General features: G+C 41.3%; 1 protein-coding gene across 5 annotated transcripts in view; it reads right to left on the bottom strand.

The window, feature by feature from the left end:
* Window positions 1-20,817, bottom strand: part of SUGCT (succinyl-CoA:glutarate-CoA transferase) — a 477,812-nt gene that overhangs the window by 359,797 nt on the left and 97,198 nt on the right. For all 5 annotated transcript variants that reach the window (XM_050937744.1, XM_050937745.1, XM_050937747.1 and 2 more), the window contains one exon: window positions 9,283-9,378. In XM_050937744.1, coding sequence (XP_050793701.1) covers window positions 9,283-9,378 — 96 coding nt within the window. The remainder of the gene's footprint in view (window positions 1-9,282; window positions 9,379-20,817) is intronic.

The following is a 20,817-nucleotide window of genomic DNA, read 5'->3' as shown; positions in this document are numbered from 1 at the left end:
CATGCCAAAGTGCAAAAAACAGATCTTCAGATAAAGTTCTAGGGAGGGGTCTGACATAGATTTAGCTTTGTGCACCTTCTGGAGAGAACTGCCCCAACAAGCTAGTCAATGAAGTGGAGTATTACTTTGATCCCTGTTTCTTGTGGAGTGCGACTACAGTACAATTGACGTGAGTTTTGTAAACTCTCTGAGTTATAGACATTCCATAGCACAGAACCGGAGATGCAGTTGCCAAGGAAAATGTAGGCATGCTGTTCATTAGATGGCTGGTATATGGCGACAGCTGCTTATTATGCTGATCATAATAGTCTCATTGTTATCTTTGTGCACCTTCCATCGGTTTGTTGTATCCATCTGTTGTCTCTCAAAATATACTTAGATTGTGTGCTCCTTGGGTCAGGGACTCTTTTTTTGGGGGTGTTTACAATGCCTAGCACAATGGAGCTCCAATCCCTAACTGGGGCCTCTGAATGTTACTGCAATAGAAATATTAATAATTTTGGTCTTGAAGAGTGATCAGAATGCACAAAGAAATAGCTTTCAGATCCATAAAGGGCAAGTAGTTCTGTGAAACAACAGACAAAAAAACTGACCAAACCTAAGGCAGATGGAACATCCTGAGGCTGACACAATGGGTGGGAGCATTCAGAGTGCTCTGAAAATTGATATAGATTGAAAAGGTCCTATGACTCTTCCATCTAAGGTAAATGATCTTACTGGTAGCATCATAAGGAGCTGCTTGACTGCAACTATGTAGAAAGACAGATGAATGAACAATATGGAGTAAAGGGAAATTGGAGGAAATCTATGTAGTAATTGCTTGCGAAAAATGGATCTTAAGCAACAAACTAAAGAGAGAATGCTTCTCTGGATTTAAAAGTGAAACTGTGTTTACTGATTAACAAAGGGTATTGATCAATGGTTCAATGTCTAGTTGGCAGCTGTATCAAGTGGAGTGCCCCAAGGGTCTGTCCTGGGGCCAGTTTTGTTGAACATCTTCATTAATGATCTGCATGATGGGACAGACTGCACTCTCAGCAAGTTCACGGATGACACTAAGCTGGGGGGAGAGGTTGGTATGCTGGAGGGTAGGGATCGGGTCCAAAGTGACCTAGACAAATTGGAGGATTAGGCCATAAGAAATCTGATGAGGTTCTTCAACAAGGACAAGTGCAGAGTCCTGCACTTGGGACAGAAGAATCCCATGCACTGCTACAGACTGAGGACCAACTGGCTAAGTGGCAGTTCTGCAGAAAAGGACCTGGGGATTACAGTGGATGAGAAGCTGGATATGAGTCAACGGTGTGCCCTGGTTGCCAAGAAGGCTAACAGCATATTGGGCTGCATTACTAGGAGCACTGCCAGCAGACAGGGCCGGCTCTAGGCCCCAGCATTCCAAGCATGTGCTTGGGGCAGCATTTCTCACAGGGTGGCATTCCAGCCCTTTCGGGAAGGCCCCCTTTTTTTTTTCTTGCTTGGAGCAGCAAAACCTAGAGCTAGTCCTGCCAGCAGATCAAGGGATTATTCCCCTCTATTCGGCACTGGTGAGGCCACATCTGGAGTACTGTGTTCAGTTTGGGCCCTACACTACAAAAAGGCTGTGGACAAATTGGAAAGAATCCAGCAGAGGGTAACAAATTCTTAGGGGGCTGGGGCACATGACTTATGAGGAGAGGCTGAGGGAACTGGGCTTATTTAGTCTGCAGAAGAGAAGAATGAGGGGGGATTTGATAGCTGCTTTCAACTACCTGAAGGGTGGTTCCAAAGATGATGGAGCTTGGCTGTTCTCAGTGGTGGCAGATGACAGAACAAGGACCAATGGTCTCAAGTTGCAATAGAGAAGGTCTAGGTTGGATATTAGGAAACATTGTTTCACTAGGAGGGTGGTGAAGCACTGGAATAGGTTACCTAGGGAGCCGGTGGAATCTCCATCCTTAGAGGTTTTTAAGGACCGGCTTTACAAAGCTTTTGCTGGGATGACTTAGTTGGGGTTGGTCCTGCTTTGAGCAGGCGGTTGGACTATATGACCTCCTGAGGCCTCTTCCAACCCTAATTTTCTATGATTCTATGAAGGGATTGCAATTGTCTCTATATGTATGTGACAGCACCCTGCAACCCTGGCTTCTAATGGTATGTCTAGATTGCAGGGTAAGACCAGGGTGAGTAAAACTTAAGTCAGCAGACTGTGGGTTTGTTAACTTAGGGCTTGAACATCTGCACTCTCGTAACCCCAGGTTAGAAATTGTTGAACCTTGGGACCCAACATGGGTTTCCACCATCTACACTGCATTATGTGGGCCCAAGTCCAACCATCCATATCCCAGACTTCCTAGTGCCATCTCAAAATGTGGCTGCTCTAGTCCTTTGTTCATGGTTCAGTGTGGGAAAATTTGACTGTCCAGGTGCCAAAAAAAGCCAGCCCACGGGACTGTGGAATACTTTTGATGAACTCCCAGAGCATGAAGTCAGCAAGGCTGCATCTACACTGCAATGCAATAGGGCTTGAACCCTGGGTCCCAGCTGGACTCAGACATGGACTCTCCACCTCAGTGGGATCCTGGGTCCAACCGCTACATTAGCACAATTTGTGTGTAGACAGAAGGATGGTTAGGCTTGAGCCGGAGGTCAAACCCTGGACTTACACTTCACTGTACACATATTCTTACTGATTCCCTTGCCTTGTAGCAATGAAAAACCGCTCTTCTTCCTGGTTTGTACAATGAAAACATAACGATATCTAAAGACAGGTTTGGGATGGAAATAAGATCTGGTAGTGAAGGGTTATTTCTTTTGTTTGTTTGTTTTTTAAATTCTTTGGGAGATCTTTAAGGACTTAGTCAAATGGTGCTCCAGAGACATTTACCAATAAAGGCATGAACAATTAGCCTATTTTTCACTGAAAGTTTCTCTATGGACAAGGATTTTAGCCAAAGTGTTATGAGTGTTAGAGTTAGAGTAGCCACTGGTCCATTGGAGTGCTGACAAGTATGCTAAAAGACGTCATTTAAATACTTATATTATGCTTCTCTAGATCTCCATCATATCTGTCCTGGCAGGTGCTTTGGAACAAATGACCCAGTGGCAGGCTGCATCTGAGGTGTAATCCAGACAAGATTGAGGTAATATTATTGGTTAGGTAAAGCAGCTGGAACCGGCAAAAATCTTATCACCTTGACTAGGGGAGAAAGTTCATACATTTCAACAAAAATTCAACATCTGGGTGCCTTATTAAGGTCCTTGGTTACTCCTGGCTACTCTGGTAACATGTGTGGTTGAAAGCACATTTCCATCTGATATTGGCTAGAAGAGTGTGCCTTTTCTTTTTGGATACAGCCATTGCTACAGTTAGCAACTTGTTTGCCACTCTGACATTAGATCACCGTAATGCTGATGCTACATCAGGAGGCTATATGACTGTCTAACACACTGACCTACTTCCTTGTACTCCCACATTGGTCTGTCTGTATCCATAATTGTCTCTTGTCTTATTCTTAGATTGTAAGCTCTTTGAGGAAAGCACTGTCTTTTTATTTTCTGTTTGTACAGTGCCTAGCAAAATGGGGTCCTGGTCCATAGCTAGAGTTTCAAGGTGCTATGGTAACAAAAGATAATAATAATAATACGCCTCTACCCCAATATAACGCGACCTGATATAACACGAATTCGGATATAAAGCAGTAAAGCAGTGCTCCAGGGGGGTGGGGCGGGGCTGCACACTCCGGCAGATCAAAGCAAGTTCAATAAAACGTGGTTTCACCTATAACGCGGTAAGATTTTTTGGCTCCCGAAGACCGCGTTATATCGAGGTAGAGGTGTAATAATAATGATACTACATGGTGAAACAATTTGGAAACTGAAGCTAGTGCAGAATGCAACTGCCTAAATATTGAAATTTGCTTCATTCAGGGAACACATCACATCAGTGCCCCCGAAACTGCAGTAGTTGCCACTAAGTGTGTCAGGATAGAATTTGAGGTTTTGGCTTTAACATATAAAAGCGTCAACAGCTTAGAAGAGTGGTGGGCCCATCAGGGTAATCTGATTGTGAACTGCGAAACATTTTGCTGACATTGACCGTCCACAGGCACAGCCTCCTGCAGCTCCCAGTGGCTCCCATTCCCAGCCAATGGGAGCTGTGGGACGCGGAAGGCCATAGGGATGAGCTGGCTGCCGCTTTCCGCAGCTCCCTTTGGTCGGGAATGGTGAACTGCGGCCACTGTGATTTGCAAGGGGTCGTGACTGCAGATGGTACTGTCAGCAAAGTGTCTCGCAGCTCACAATCAGATTATCCTGATGGGCCGCAGGTTGCCTACCACTGGCTTAGAACCTGCTCACCTGAGAGACAGTTTCCCTCCATAAAATATTATTGCAGTCCTGATCAGTGAAGGTGTTCAAATTGGAACTCCATCAGTTTAAACAGGAGAGGGCTCATGGCAAAGCATTCCCCAGGAAGGGCCCTAGCATCTTTTGAATTCACTTCCCTCCTTGGTCCAATAGAGTCTGCATTTTTTAGTCTTCCTGGTACACTGCAAAATGCACCTCATTTTGCAAGCTGTTAAAGTGGATCAAGGGGCAGCAAATGAAGAGTCTGATTATTATTTGGATTGTCTCCTGGCTTTATACTAATACTGGAGTGTTGGCAGTGCCATAAGCTTGGTCATTATCTTAATTTTTGTCTGCAATATTGTCACTTCAATAGCTGTGGAGAGACCAGGGTTCCAGATTAGCATTATAAAATCAGTATTTAAACAAACATAATTGAGAGCCTCACTGGCACCTTGAGAGGGACCGTTAGCAGAAGAGGAGCTCAGACAGCCATTCCATAAAGATGCTGGTGGACAGCAAGCAAGCAAGATGGAGCTTAGATACTCAGACTGGTCTCAAAAGGGACAGAATAACTGAGGAATCTTAAGGCAACATGTGTTTGCCCTCAAACTGTGCACTTGTATTGGTCACTTGTTGTCTGTGCAAATTATGCAAGTAAACTCCCATCTAGACTGACCAATGTCCACTCAGAAAAAGTGGTAACGTTCTTGCCCTCTGTTTTGCTACAGTTTTGTGGCCCAATCTGGGAACTGGGACTTCAAAAATGTTATAGCTCTTGCTATATGATAGCTTATTTTTAATAGGACATTTAAAACAAATGAACAAAAACCCACAGAAGAAAAAAGAAGTCCAGGAAGGGAGCAAATTTTGGATGCCACCCACTTTTCTACCTAGCTGATAATTAATACAAATGTTTATAAGTAAAAAACATGAAACGATTATTTATTCACAACAAGAAATGTAAAATGTAAGCATAGTTTCATTAGATAAAAATGATTTTTGAACCTTAAGAAAAAATTTCAAAAATGATATACATTGTTTTAAACATACAACTTTAAAAAAAAATCCAGCTGATATTTCCTACCTCCCAACACCTTTGCTCCCCCTTTGGTAAATGAAAACAAACAAATTAAGTTAATCATTCAGAAGACAGACACGGTTTCTTGTAAGGCTCTAAAAACCTGTGGGTCAAATCATGTGAGGACTGGGTCCTTTATTTGCAGCTTTGGGGGTACCTGTGGTTTTAAAAACCTCTCACTGCCTGAACTATCTTGTCCTTAACAGAGACCATTTTGCCTTTTGAACTACAGGAGCATTTCTATCAACATCCAAATCTCAATAGTGGCTGAAGAGAGGCGTGTGAGTTAATGCTCTGAAATTTAATGTAGCATGCCTTTCCTTTTCACCTCTATTTCCTATATTATACCCATCAAGACCTACCAGATATTTCCCAATCAAACTACTCCTAATGATAAAACATGCTTAGAAGAGAAAAGCTAAGCCTCTCGCTTATTTAGCTCCCAGATATAATTTTGTGTATGCTAATGAGCACTGTCGTTAATGAGTGAATCATTCAATTGTATTGAACTGAACTATGAAAAATTGTATAACAACCTTGTGTTTGAGAATTAGAATAGAAGACCATACATTATAACACAATTTTGTCTGTTCATATACTATAACTGGGAAAGGTTTTGTTTTTTTTTAAACAACACATGTGGGGTCAAATTATGGCCTGGGTTACAATTCAGCACCCTTCTGAATGAAGTAGGATTGCACAGGCATACTCAAGAGTAAAATTTGGCCCTGTACATAGAAATAAACAAACCACTGACAAAAAATACCCTGGCCAAAATCATGAGATTTCAGGTTAATGAAACAGGAATCAAGACGACACTTAATACACACAGCTGAATGCATTCATCGAAGAAGCCCTAGAATACACAGGCATCAATTAATAAAAGTACACTTGCTAATTACATGCATGTTCAAATGTTCTAATTAAATACTGCTTGCTTTGGTCAATACTGTGATGTGACTGTGGTCAGAATTCTGTCACGCATAGAGATGCAGATGTTGTAAATTGTTTACATTTTGGCTTTTTTAAATCCTCAACATCTGTTGAAAGAGAGACTCCCAAGGTTACCTAATCTGCCATGATTTAACAACATTTTGACATTTTTAAAGTACTGTAACAAATTCCACATCACTTCAAACTTGTAATTTACTGCCTGTTTGAAGACTCATATATGCCAAATTTTTTTAAAAGTCCACTGTCCCAAGGAAAAAAAAAACAAAACAGATTTTCTGAAACAGAATGAAATTTTCTGAAATGGGCTTTTTATTATTTGACCAAGTTATATTTAATTAGCTTTCTCTGGAAGGATTAACATTTCAAAACTTTGCATATTATTCTAGGAAGTGAAAGGCAATATTTCTAATAGTTAAGACTGGGAACCAAAAATCCAGGTTCTGGCATTCTACTCCAAGCTCTGTTCTAATTACCTGTGTAATCTGGGTCACTTAACCTCCCTGTGTCTCAGGGTATCCATCTGTAAATAATATGCAATAAAATTTACCTCACAGCAGTGCTGAGAAGCATAATTAATCAATATTTCTAAAGCACTTTGAAATCCTTGGATGGAAGGAGCCATATAAATGCAAAGGAAAGTTCTAGAAAGTAGCAAAGAATCCTGTGGCACCTTATAGACTAACAGACATTTTGGAGCATGAGCTTTCTTGGGTGAAAGCTGCATCTGATGAAGTGGGTATTCACCCACGAAAGCTCATGCTCCAAAACGTCTGTTAGTCTATAAGGTGCCACAGGATTCTTTGCTGCTTTTACGGATCCAGACTAACAAGGCTACCTCTCTGATACTTTCTAGAAAGTAAAAATCCTCATAGTTGTTCACTAATGGAAAGTTAGCAGATGATCCATCCAAAGCACTATAAAACCACAGCACTCCCACCATAAATTACTAGCTCAAAAAATAGAGAACTCTAATTAAATTAAGATTTCTTATAATATTATAATATTATTTATAATTATACAGTCAATCCACAAGAACATTCCCCAAATACTTTTTAAAAATTGAAAGTAGACCAGAATATAACTCTTCCACTAACATTTTAGACTAGATTTAAACAAAATCCATATTTATCCTATGATCACTGCATCCTAAATACATTAACTCTGTGCCATAAGTGAAGAGGGGTAATGAAACTTTCCTTAAGTCTTTATGCTCTGCAGCCATGTTTGTGTGTTTCTTTTTCAAGATTTCAGTTAGGTTTTGGTTGTGCAAAAGAAAGAGCAAAACTAAGTGAATGGATCCAAGTATCCTAGCTCAGGAGGGTAAAGAAAATGTTTTAGGTAGTCAGGTTTTGGTTTTACTTAAGTAAACCCAGGGTCGTTTGGATTGGGGTTTTGTTTTTAACTGCTACCCCCTTGAACCCGAGTAGCTTGGGTTTTGCAGGGTTTTTTCCAGTTAGGAGGAGAAAACGATGATGGAGTCAGGTGTTTCTTTGATGCAATACTTTTTATTTTAAAAGAATGTACAAAGTCCTGTTTTCCTGAACACAAAAGAAATCAAAGAACAGAAGAGCATTTCTTTCCTCATGGCTCCAAGCCCAGTTTCACCAGAACTCTACCCAAAAGCTCCCTCTCTTAGCTTTTCTCAGGGTCATGCTCCCAGTGCTCGTTCAGGCTGCATCTGATGCTACCTTGTCTCTCAGCATCTCTGCTCTTTCTACCATTCCTCTCACAGACATACCACTTTCACAATAGCCAGCAAAACCTCTCCACACATCTTTGCCTTGCACATGCCTTTGTTTTAGGCTGTGATATATGCCCGTCTTTGAGAATGGAGGCCTCTACTATTTCAGCTACCTGGTTACCTAAAGGAGTTTATTGGCTTCTTACAGCTATCCTAAATGAAGGGTGGTAGTTACACTCCCCAGTATCGATGAGGTTTAACCCAACACATAGCAAAATGAACTGAAGTTCAGAAGAGGTTGGATCAAAAGTTACCGTTTTGGCCTAGCTCTATAAAATACAGATGGATGTACTAATGCTGCACTGATATATAGATAGGTTGATTTATCCATTAAAAAAAATCCCTGTATTTCTATTTTTAAATTTTCCATTTGCAGTGGATGAGTGCAGGGAAAAGCTTACCATTCAAACCCACACAAGCACTCAGTGTATCTATAGTCACACTTTAAACACAGAATTTGTTCCCAGACAGCAGATCTTTTTTATTAAATTTATGTGCTGATCTTCACATTAGTACTGCCACCAAGATAAGTAAATGATCTGAACCAAATGGTTATTCTGTGATTACTGGCAGAGTGTGGTCATTTATGTAAATAGCATCATGTTATTCCAAGTATCTTCAACCACTAGCAAAATACCAGCAGCTTCTGAACTCCCAATAAAAAAAAATGCCTCACATGCGCTTTTATTCCTCTTCCTCCACCCCCTCAAAACATACACACGATAAGAGAAACTGTTAGCAAAGTCAGTGGAAGCTACCTAAATGCTGTGGGACCTTTGGACCACCCTAACCCATTCATATGACTCAAACAGAGTCACAAGGAAAAGATACTGGCATTCAGTGGTGATAAAGTTTGGTTCAATAATTAGCATGCAATACAAATCATCTTTTTTTTTCTTTTAAATAGCTGTACTCAGTGCCTCTCTCGGGTGAAAAACAATCACGCTTTAAAGTCGTAAAATTTCAGCAAACACCTTTGATCTTTTTTAGTGTCCTGTTAACTAATCTACCACTGATGAAGAAATATGCAAAATCTAAAATGAACAACAAAGCCTTGTTCTAGCCGGATGCTGATGCATTACAGAATACTGTAGGTCACAGCAAGAGTAAATCATTTCCCAATACCATATTATACAAAACCACAGATTACAAGCACAAAACACATCTTCTGTTATCTGCTTACCTGATAAGGAACAATACTGCCATGAGCAGTACCCCACCGCTTTCCTTCCATTTTGCAATTAAGGTAATTAGCTGCTATATGGGTAAGACATGCAACCTGCAAGAAGAGATAAAGGACAAATATTCAGGGAGACATCAAACTTTCCTGGCATTTTCAGCCTGTTAGACAACTGTCATCTTACTTTAATTCACATTTCTTATAGACTCCATATATCCAGTAGTATGACTTGTGTGAGTAAGTGCTAGTCAATGAACAGGCAAAGTAACCAGTGTCCACTAATTCTAATCAACAACAGTTGGCGCTTCTATAGCACTTCAAAATAATATAAAAGCCTGGGCAAACGAAGCATCACACAACCCTGTAAGGTCAGGAAGTATTATGACTATTTTACAGCATGATCAACTGAGGCAAAGAAAGCTGCAATGACTTGCCCAAAGCCAGACAGGAAACAGTGATGGAGCTGGGAACAAAACCCACATTTCCTGACTCTCGTTCCTATGCTTAAGTCACAAAACTATCCTTCCCTTATCACAGGATTATCCTTTTCTCTTCCCCAACCTTCTCCTTCTACTATACAGGCTAAGCCACAGAATATATTTCAGGATTCTACCACTCACCACATGAGCTGTAATATTAATTATGCAGCAAACCTCAATAAATCATTTGCCATCGGATGATGAGGAGATTTATCAAGTTGTTACTCAAAGAGAAAGTTGAAAAATATGGCATGCTAATTTTAGTGACCAGAGCCTGGGGGGGGTGAATCTGAAAGTAATCTGCACTTTATAACATCAAATGTGTATTTTAGTTGGGAGGGGGGAGAAGGTTAACATCTATGATGTGGTCATGCCTGAAAATCAGAGGTTCTCTTGCAATTAGTGGCAGATTTGACACTAATTGGAAGAATGCAGGATGTGACTATTAAGTTTGTAACTATATGTCTGCAATCCAAACAATACGTTAGAACATTACTTTCATCAAGGTAATGTGAAGGCTATGTAATTTTAGACTAACTTTTTCAAAAAATGCTCTTTAAATTACTACTAATGAGTCATTTTAACAGCAACTGTTTATTTTAGACAATAGAGCATAATATTCTTTGGGCCAAATTCAGATTTTCTTCAGATTTCTTCCCCAGATGTGTGCAAATTAACACTGTTTTCAAAATGAAGATAGATATTTTGAGTCTGTATTCCAATGACAATGAGCCCTCTGCAACTACGCATACAAATTACAGCTAAGAGAAGTAACAGGAAGGGTGTGTAAAGGGGTTGCAAATGGATTTGTATAATCTGCACTAAAGTACATAGCCCATGGTATTTACCTCAAGCTCCACCCAATATAATGTTATGCAATACCATGAATTATAGAGCGCCCGGAAGCAAGATGCCACAACTCTCTCCACAGTTACTCTTCTAGTTGCCTCTTTTCCCACACACCCTGAAAGGACAGCTAGTATTTGTCCTTTTATATTTAAAGAGAGAAGCAACAGAATGGTGAAATTGCAGCCTAGGTGAGACACGCAGTCCTAGTTCGTTCATAATGCAGCCCAGCAGAAAACACAGGAAAAATATAAACTGGCTGAGTGTTCAGTTACCCATCAAAAAGCTTTGGTCACCCACATAAATCCAGCTACAAATACAATACAATTTCTATACATTTTCTAAAATACTGTGTTTTTATTATCCATGTGCTGTCCAGAAAGGATACCATAACTAGATTTCAGCTGCAACGTACTATATCTGACTGTGACCTCGACACATCTAAAAGGTAACCAAAACCTAGCAGTACTTCAACAGGGGACACCCTCTTCCCCCATGGAAAACCTAGGTGATGCATGAATTAAACACTGGTGATTCAGTAGGTGGTACTCCTCCCTCTGGTTCACAACTCATATCCCAGCAACATGTGAAGAAACACTGTGTTGTTACAAGTGTCTTTTGGATGAGACATAAAACCAATGTTCTGAGGACTTGTGAAAAGTAGGTATTTCAGCCCCAGTATCCTGGACATTTTCCAATTTCCGTAGCAAAATCCCACCTAAAACTGCAAATGATTATGGAATTCTTGCCTTATTCCTGTCCCAAAGTATTTTGTTCTGTTATGGTACAAAGTTAGACTTTTGCAGTGTTTCACCCCGAGAGGTGTCTGCATTTCAGTTGTAGGTGAGATGTATAATACAGGCCATGACAATTAAGCTTGCAACCAAGATTTATTTTACACACACACACACACACACACACACACACACACACTTCTCACGGACTAACATTTCCCTCTGGAAACTATTTTGTTGAATTCTACATAGGACATTGTGGGTTAAATCCTGGCCCTGCTGAAGGCATTGAGGATTCTGCCTTTGACTTTAATGGGCCAGGATTTCAATTCCCCCTCTCCCCTAATATCAGTTTCATAGAACAAATATTTTTCAAGTATCAGAAGTTACAAAAGAGAGAGACAGCGCTTTTAAAAAAATTTACAGTGTCTTCCAATTTTTCCCAGTCACCCTTTACAGGTTAGTAGCAACTGGCTTTTAACATAGTGAATGCCAGTGAAAATGAGGTAAGATCAGAGGCTAAAATAGGGAAAGAACAAGTTTAAAATGACTTAGACAAGTTAGACGTCTTCAAGTCACCAGGACCTGATGAAATGCATCCTAGAATATTCAAGGAGCTGACTGAGGAGAGATCTGAGCCATTAGCAATTGGAAAACAGGAGAGATTCCAAAGGACCAGAAAAGGGCAAATAGAGTGCCAAACTATAAAAAGGGGAATAAGGACAACCCGGGCAATTACAGATCAGTCAGTTTAACTTCCGTATCTAGAAAGATAATAATTAAGCAACCAGTTTGCAAAATAACTAGAAGATAATAAGGTGATAAGTAACAATCAGCATAGATTTGTCAAGAATAAATCATGTCAAACCAACCTAATAGCTTTTTTTTGACAGGGATAGGAGCCTTGTGGGTAGGAGCGAAGCAGTATAGATGTGGTATACTTGACTTTAGTAAGGCTTTTGATACTGTCTTGCATGACCATCTCATAAACAAACTAGGGAAATACAACCTATATGGAGCTACTATAAGATGGGTGCATAACTGGTTGAAAAACAATTCCCAGAGACTAGTTATCAGTGGTGCACAGTCAAGCTAGAAGGGCATAATGAGTGATGTCCCGCAGGAGTCATTTCTGGGTCAAGTTCTGTTGAATACCTTCATCAAGGATTTAGATAATGGCATAGAAAGTACACTTATAAAGTCTGTGGACGATACCAAGCTGGGAGGGGTTGCAAGAGCTTTGAAGCATAGAGTTAAAATTCAAAATGATCTGGACAAACTGAAGAAATGGTCTGAAGTAAATAGGATGAAATTCAATAAGGACAAATGCAAAGTACTCCACTTAGCAGGGAACGATCAGTTGTACACATACAAAATGGGAAATGACTGCCTAGGGAAGAGTACAGTAGAAAGGGATCTGGGGGTCATAGTGGATCACAAGCTAAATATGAGTCAACAGTGTAACACTGTTGCAAAAAAAGCAAACATCATTCTGGGATGTATTAGCAGGAGTGTTGTAAGCAAGACATGAAATAATTCTTCCGCTCTACACTGCGCTGATTAGGCCATAACTGGAATACTGTGTCCAGTTCTGGGTGCCACATTTCAGGAAAGATGTGGACAAACTGAATAAAGTCCAGAGAAGAGCAATAAAAATGATTAAAAGGTCTAGAAAACATGATCTATGGGGAAGACTGAAATAATTGGATTTGTTTAGTCTGGAGAAAAGAAGACAGAGGGGACATGATAACAGTTTTCAGGTATATAAAGGGTTGTTACAAGCAGGAAGGAGGTAAATTATTCTCATTAACCTCTGAGGATAGGACAAGAAGTAATGGGCTTAAATTGCAGCAAGGGCAGTTTAGGTTGGACATTAGGAAAAACTTCTTAACAGTCAGGGTAGTTAAGAACTGGAATAAATTACCTTGGGGGGTTGTGGAATCTCCATCACTGGAGATTTTTAAGAGCAGGTTAGATAAACACTTGTCAGGGATGGTCTAAATCAGTGGTTCTCAAAGCCGGTCCGCCGCCTGTTCAGGGAAAGCCCCTGGCAGGCCGGGCCGGTTTGTTTACCTGCTGCATCCGCAGGTTCGGCCGATCGCTGCTCCAGGCCAATGGGGGCTGCCGGAAGGGCGGCCAGCACATCCCTTGGCCCATGCTGCTTCCCACAGCCCACACTGGCCTGGAGCGGCGAACCAGTGAGAGCCGCAATCAGCCGAACCTGCGGACGCGGCAGGTAAACAAACCGGCCCAGCCCGCCATGGGCTTTCCCTGAACAAGCAGCTGACTGGTTTTGAGAACCACTGGTCTAAATAATACTTAGCCCTGCCAAAAGTGCAGGGAACTGGACTAGAAGATCTCTCGAGGTCCCTTCCGGACCTACAATTCTATGATCCTAACAGATGAATATAACTGTTCTAGCACTAGGAAATTCACACTCATACATATCCACAGGCACTTGTGCTCACTACAATGGAGAAGGAAAATAAATCTGAAACGCAAGAAGGATTATTGATAAAATTCCTCAGTACTGAATGGATCTCCACCATCAAAGCTGCTGGGCAAAGACGTTTGTGTCAGCAACAACAGGTAACGAGTCCAAGGGAAAGGCAAGAACCCTGTGCAGCTTAGCAGAGCCTCAATGCACTTGGAACTAGAAGTTGCCCTCACGCCAGCTGAGGCCCTGATTCACCAAGATACTTAAGCACATGCATAATTTTTAACACATGAATAATCCCACTTAAGTCGATAAATTACTTTTAGGGTTAAAGTTGCACAAATGCCCAAATACTTTGCTGAATCAGGGCTTGAATTACTCGAGATTGGGATTTTCAAATGGGACCTATGGGAGTTAGGTGCTCATCTCCCATTGACTTTCAATATGAATTGGACACCTAACTCCCCCAGGCCCCTTTGAAAATCCCAGTTGAAAGTTTCATGATTGTACAAACAACACTGGCTTAGAACACATCCAATTTAGCTCTTCAGTGCTTTATGTTTTATATAACAAATGTGAAGTGTTTAACTGGGTGAGCTCCTAGCCACTTTGCTAGTTCAATCATACATCTTTAACTAATTAATTAGACTTAAAAGCTACTCCTCTCTTAGAATCATAGAAACGTGGGGCTAGAAGGGACCTTGAGAGGCCATCAATTCCAGCCCCCTGTGCTGAGGCAGGATCAAGTAAACCCAGACCATCCCTGACAGGTGTCAGGGCCGACCTTAGGGGTGGGCCACCCGGGTAACTGCCCAGAGGCACCATGGTCAAGAGGTCAGAAGTCAGAAACTACTCCTGGTTGGCAGAGAAGTGCCACAGGGGTTGGGAGGTGCCCAGATTTCTGCCTACTTCCTCCTGACAGAGGAATGGAGGTGGGGAGGGGCGAGCGGCAATGCACAGATACTGTTCCCCCCCCCAACATTCTTCCACACCCCCCCCAGGGGGCTTGGAGGGAGGGAGCAAGTAGCAACATCAAGCAGTCCGTGTGTCCAGGTCACTTTCCCCACCTGGGCTATGCTGCGAGGCGAACATCAGGAGCTGCTGCTCTGCTGTCCTCCCCATACACAGCCCAGATGGGGGAAGTAAGCAGGATGCAAGGAGCCCTGACGTCGCTTCTCACTCCCCACCTCGCAGCCCCCTTGGAAGGAGCAGCATTGGAGGGGGTGGGGGCAAACAGCAATGCCAGCTGCTCTATGCATCCACATCAGTTTCCCCACCTGGGCACAGGCAGGGAGTGCAGGGGTTGGGGCACAAGGGCCACAGTGTAGGGCAGGGATTGGCAACCTATGGCACGCATGCCAAAGATGGCATGCGAGCAGATTTTTAATGAGATGCTGCTGCCTGCCAGGGTCCTGGCCGCCGGCCCTGCTCAGCCTGCTGCCAAACCCAGGCCAGCAGCAGGCTGAGCGGGGCCGGCGGCTGGGACCCCAGCAGGCAGCAGCGTGCCATTAAAAATCCTGCCCTGTCCTGCCTTGCCCGGCCCGCTCTTCTCCGCCCCTCCCACTGGCATTTGCATATGCTTTCCTGACCTCCGTCACTTCCGGCGGGAGGTTGTGTTTCCGGGTGTCCATACTGCTACCTGGTGTCTGTGGAGTCTGAGCAACCCTGAAAGTGGACCCACCGGCAGGGGCAGGAAGAGGAACCCAGCCCCACAGGAGTTGCAGCACCCGCGAGGCCTGTAAGTAGGGAAGGGTCCTGGGTCCCAGCTGCGCCATGCGCCCACCCGCCCCAAGCACAGCCGGCCCCACTTCCTGGACTCAGGCTGCCCCGGGGTTGGAGCCCCGGTGCCGGGATGAGCTCGGCTCTGTACTGGGGCAGGCCGTGTTCCACAGCCCAAACCCAAGTCCGGGGCTGCGGCTTGCCGCCTACTGGACCCTGGGAACAGCTGAGTCGAGCCTCTTTCTCCACCCCAGGTCACTGGATCCCACTCCCCTCTGGCACTGAGGGCAGAACCCAGGAGTCCGGAGCCTTAGTCTCCGTCTGCCCCCCACCCCCTCGAACAACTAGAGCCCAGCTGGAAACCTAGGAATCCAGAGTCCTCGCCCCCAGCTCTCCTCCTCTGAGCGTCAGACACCAGCCCCTTCCCTTGCAGATTAAGACCATTATTTCCTAGCCTTCCTTCAGTGGACAAGGAGAACTGATCCCCATCCTCTTTATAACAGCCCCTAACATATTTGAATATTGTTATCAGTCCCCACCTCATAGTCTTCTTTTCTCAAGACTGAACATGCCCATTTTTTTAAACCTTTCCTCGTAGATCAGCCATTCCACCATCTTGTGAAGCTGCTATGCTTTGCATGGTCCCTAGCCTATCTGACTTTTCTTCATCTCTCTCTCTCTCTCCCCGCCCCACCTTGCATAACTTAACTCTGACCAACAAGACATACTCACAAAATCTTTCAGAATATACATTGCTAATATATGATTTATGTAAAGCATATAATTAGGTTGGAACAGTATACCATTTATCTTGTTTATCAGAGTTAAGGTTGTTACTAAGTACATAAAGTGGATTTCCTCATCTAGATTATTGTTAGCCAAATGATGAACTGTAAGCGTAATGGAATAAATATTTAAAATTACCTTAACTCTACATTTCCATGCATTTTAACTTTCAGTTTTATGTGTTTTGTATAAACACTATACTACTGTAGTTACTTTTCTGTATGTTGTTAAAGTATTTTGTGTGAGGATTAGATGCTATAGATGCTTCATGCACACAGAATGGCTGCACTAAAGTATCAGTTTGTAAAATGCTCTGCAACCCTTTAGGATGAAAGGATCTTTATATATGTATAAAATTAAGTATTTTTATTTAGTCTGTACTTAAAGCTGTTTTCTTAAAACACTACAGGCCTGTTTCAATTTTAATAAGGAACAAACCCATAAGAGCAACTTCTGTACCTGTAAACACTAAGCCAGATGTAATTCAATGATAAAGTAATCTCTGTATTCATTTGCCTGCACAGACAGATCTACCTACTGTAAATGTATATTATCAAGTGTCTATACACAGACTATTCTTTTTATTTTTTTTTTAAACTCAGTGAAGGGAACACACACATTTGCGTTCCTTTGCAAAATTACTAATGATGGTCAAATCATATGTTTACTGTACATACCTACCTAAATCAGAACAAAAAGAGCTGCATTAAGGTTTGAAAAACTATATTCAGACAGAGACAATCAGACAGATGAGGAAACTGGATATTAAATGCCAGAAGGTAAGAGCAGACAGCGAAAAGAGACAGAGTTTCAAAAGATTTTTTTTTAAGACAGCACATCAAACAAAATTTATTACAATGAGTTCACTGACTCAATCATTTATGTGTAAGCTCATAAGCGGGCAGGAAAAACAGAAAAATGTGATGAGTAAGTAGAAAGATGAAAAAACAACATTTTCAGTTAGACTGTTCTCTTTCTTATCCTTCCAAAGTAGTGTCTATTTTATTTTCATACATCCTTATCAGGCTTTGATTCATATCCAAGTTCGTTTTATTTCCTCTCAGCCTTTGGATTTGTTGTGGGAAAACGTAGGCTGCTTTATAGAAACTTTGATACAAGGTACAAAAATCCATATAATGCCTTATAAGTTTTATTAAGGCACTTCCCTATGTGCAGCATAGATATCCTTTTACAACATACTGTGAAACCTGCTTATAGAATACTCAGATTTTAATGTATAGCGTTGTAGAACAAAAGCCCTGAATTGTTTCAATGTGTTGCAGTGCAAAAATGCTAGTCACTCTGATTCTGCCTTTACTGTACTGGTCTGTGAAAAAGTATCTTCCTCTCACTTCCTAAAAGGCTACTAAAAACCATCCAGTTAAGGGCCTGATCCTCAGCCAGTGTAAATCAACATAGCTCCATAGCTTCTTGAATCCAAACTAACATAAAGACTTGATACTTCTGGGAAGGGTGGTTTGAAGGAGGGAAAGGAGGGAGAGTTCATTCCTTTTTCTTATCCCTTTTCTGAGTCTTAGTTGTGTTAAAAAAAAAAAAGATTCCTTCGCTTGGTATATTAAAAAAAAATTCACTTAGAAGATTCTGAACCCACTTAAGACAATGGGAGTTTTTGCCATTGAATTCAATGAGAGCAGGAGGAAGACCTTTAAAATAGTGCTTTCATTCCACTGTTTTCATGTACAAGTATATCTGCTTAATACTGTCATATTACTCTACAGAAGGAATGTATGCTTGCCTATAAGGCTCATGTCTCATAATAAAGATTTCCAGTTCGTGTTGACTTATCCACACTGCAAGGCTGATAGATGTTGGCACTGAATTGCCTCCTGCAAACAAGAAATGGTCCCCACCAAAGAGGCAGTCTTCTCAAGAGGGTAAACTCATTAATACAGATTCCTGTCCCGGAACTTGTGGAAAATCTTTGAAGAAAATTTTCAACAAAAAAGTGACAAAATGTTGCAAGGGTTTTTTGTTTGTTTGTTTTTTGTTTTGTTTATTTCTTTTTGCTGTTTTTCAACTATCTAATAAAAATATAACTGACACTTGTACAGGCAAGAGGAAATTTTACCTCTCAATCAATCTGGATACCAATAAATCTAGAAGACACTACTGGGAATTCACAAGCCATAATGAAAACTATCCCGAAGGAAATAAAAGGGTTTGAGGCAGGTTGGAGGTGACTGAACACTTTTGCCACCTAATGACTGCTTGGCAACCTGTGTGAAATCAGTTAGTGGGCTCAGTCCAGTTCTTACTGAAAAGGAGCTTACATCATAAAAAGCACCCTCAAAATTGGCAGCACGACTAGCTACCTCTGCAGAGATCAAGAGCGTTACTGGTATGCAGACTGAGCTAGCCTCTCAACCCTGCAGACTGTCCTTCCAGAACATAGCATAGGGAAAACTGGAGGGATGGGAAAAGGGAAACTTGCAGTGTTGACACCTTTGTTGACACATTGTACAGTAGCTGTTCTATGCATAAAGGATTTTGGTCTCAAGGGATATCCATTCAGCAGCTTGATAAAATAGAACTCAAAAAATTAATTCAGTCTCATTGGGATCTTCAAATGAGACTAAGGGAGTTAGGCACACAACTCCTATTGACAGTCCCATTTAAAAATAGACTAGATAAAAGTATTAGAAAATGTGCTACACAGGGAACACACTTTGGCAGGGAAAGTAACTAGGTGACCTAAAAGGTCTTTTTCATCTCTGTCTTTTATGAGACAGTACTTAATTGTATTTCCAAGAAAAGTTTAAAAAATTAAAATACAAAAGTTACAACTGAATAAAAAAAATGTACATAGCCAAATACAGATTTCAACTTAAGGCTGTAAAAAAAGGAACACCTCAAAGAAATGTAAAGTCAGAACAGATCCTCCTTTTATTTATCCAGTTGCATGATCAAATGGAGGGGTCCACTGACACAGAAGCATGATATGATACATCCAGGTTGGTCGTCAGTCCTAGCTTCAAACTCTTTTTGAAATCTGAAAGTTACTTAAACCATAACTTTTTGTTATGTAAGTATATTATTGTGCTGATTTCTGGTTCCCTGTATGACATGACTGCTCAGTTTCATGAAATGAATCAGAACTGATTTCTTTCCAGTGAGCGCTATCTAAAACTAAGGTAAATTCAATTGTACATGCTTTTTTTAAAATGAAGATTATGGAGCAACAGAGTCACCATTGGATGACTTAAATAAGTTACTGGTATGCACTCAATATCCTAAATAACATTGAAAAACCCTACCTTAAAAGAACATTATTAAGGTTGCAAACTCAAGCACTTCAAAGTTAGGAAATGCCAGAACTAAGGTTGCCAGTGCAATCTTAAACTGGCCACCTTGTGCATAAGTATTATGATTCAGTTTTTAATTACACAATCACATACTATTCTTTCAATAGGATCACTGTCTCATTCAGTGAATGGGTACTTATTCAATATTTCCTTTTATCCATCTCATTCAATATGTGGCCTCAGGCACCCCTGACCACCCCCGTCCCCATCTCTTGCCCTCCACCCCTTCAGCCCTTTCCTTCTCTGTACCTATCTACCACACTACCCAGAAACCAGCTCCTGAAAGGAGCCCTACCACAGTTTCCATTTGTGTGTGTGCAACTTTGCATGGAAAAATACCTGTGTCAGATCTGGGGCAGGGTCTGTCTTTGTGATATGTGTGGCACAGAAGCGAGTACAGTGAGGCACTAATGCCTGACTGGAGCCTTCAAGCAATACTGTAATGCAGGTGATACTACTATTAATACGTGCTTTAATGCCAATGCTTGCACACAATAACATTTTCATGAACAGAATCTCTTTGTCTGAGTTTTGCATGAATAGATTCTGTTACCTGTGTGCTCAACTGTCAAGGTCAGGCACTCTTGTGTGCTCATGTTAGTGCTCTAGAAATATATGTGCAGGTGTTTGCACACAAGGCTGAGTTATGTGAAAGAAATGGAATCCACTTTTTGAAAATTTAGCCCACATTATTTTCTAAATTGTCAATGGCACACAATAAGCTGTCTTTAAAAATAGTCCAAAGAATAGAAAATAAGACCCAGCATAAAGTTCTAATTCATGTTTTGTTGACAAGAACAGCTTCTGATAAGAAAATAGCTATTTTACTGTATATAAAAAGTATTTGAATATAAACCAAAGAAGAAAAAATTCTTGTGCAGAGTTAAACGTTTGACAAAACTATAAAAATGAAGGCAGGAATGTTGATGATATTTGTGCTGGTGGCTTTTCTATCCTAAACAGAAGCAATCTTGAACAAATCATTGTAGGTGGACCTGATAGCAGCACAGATAACTAAGTCTGCCTACCACTTTCCATTTTAAGACCCTGTTTTCAGAGGCTTATAGCTTTGCCAGTCTTCAACAGTTTTGGCTGAAATTTTCCATGCCAGGTGTCTGCCACTGGCTGAAAAATTAATTAATTTTATTTATTCATTTATTTATAATTTCATCTAAAATGGTTCAGCTGTTTTCAGGAACGAGACTAGGGAAAAA

The sequence above is a fragment of the Gopherus flavomarginatus genome, chromosome 2, assembly GCF_025201925.1.
Source record: "Gopherus flavomarginatus isolate rGopFla2 chromosome 2, rGopFla2.mat.asm, whole genome shotgun sequence".
In the NCBI taxonomy this organism is placed as follows: Eukaryota; Metazoa; Chordata; order Testudines; family Testudinidae; genus Gopherus; species Gopherus flavomarginatus.
Note: the sequence above shows the minus strand (reverse complement) of the source record. Positions and strands in the feature narration are given on the sequence as shown.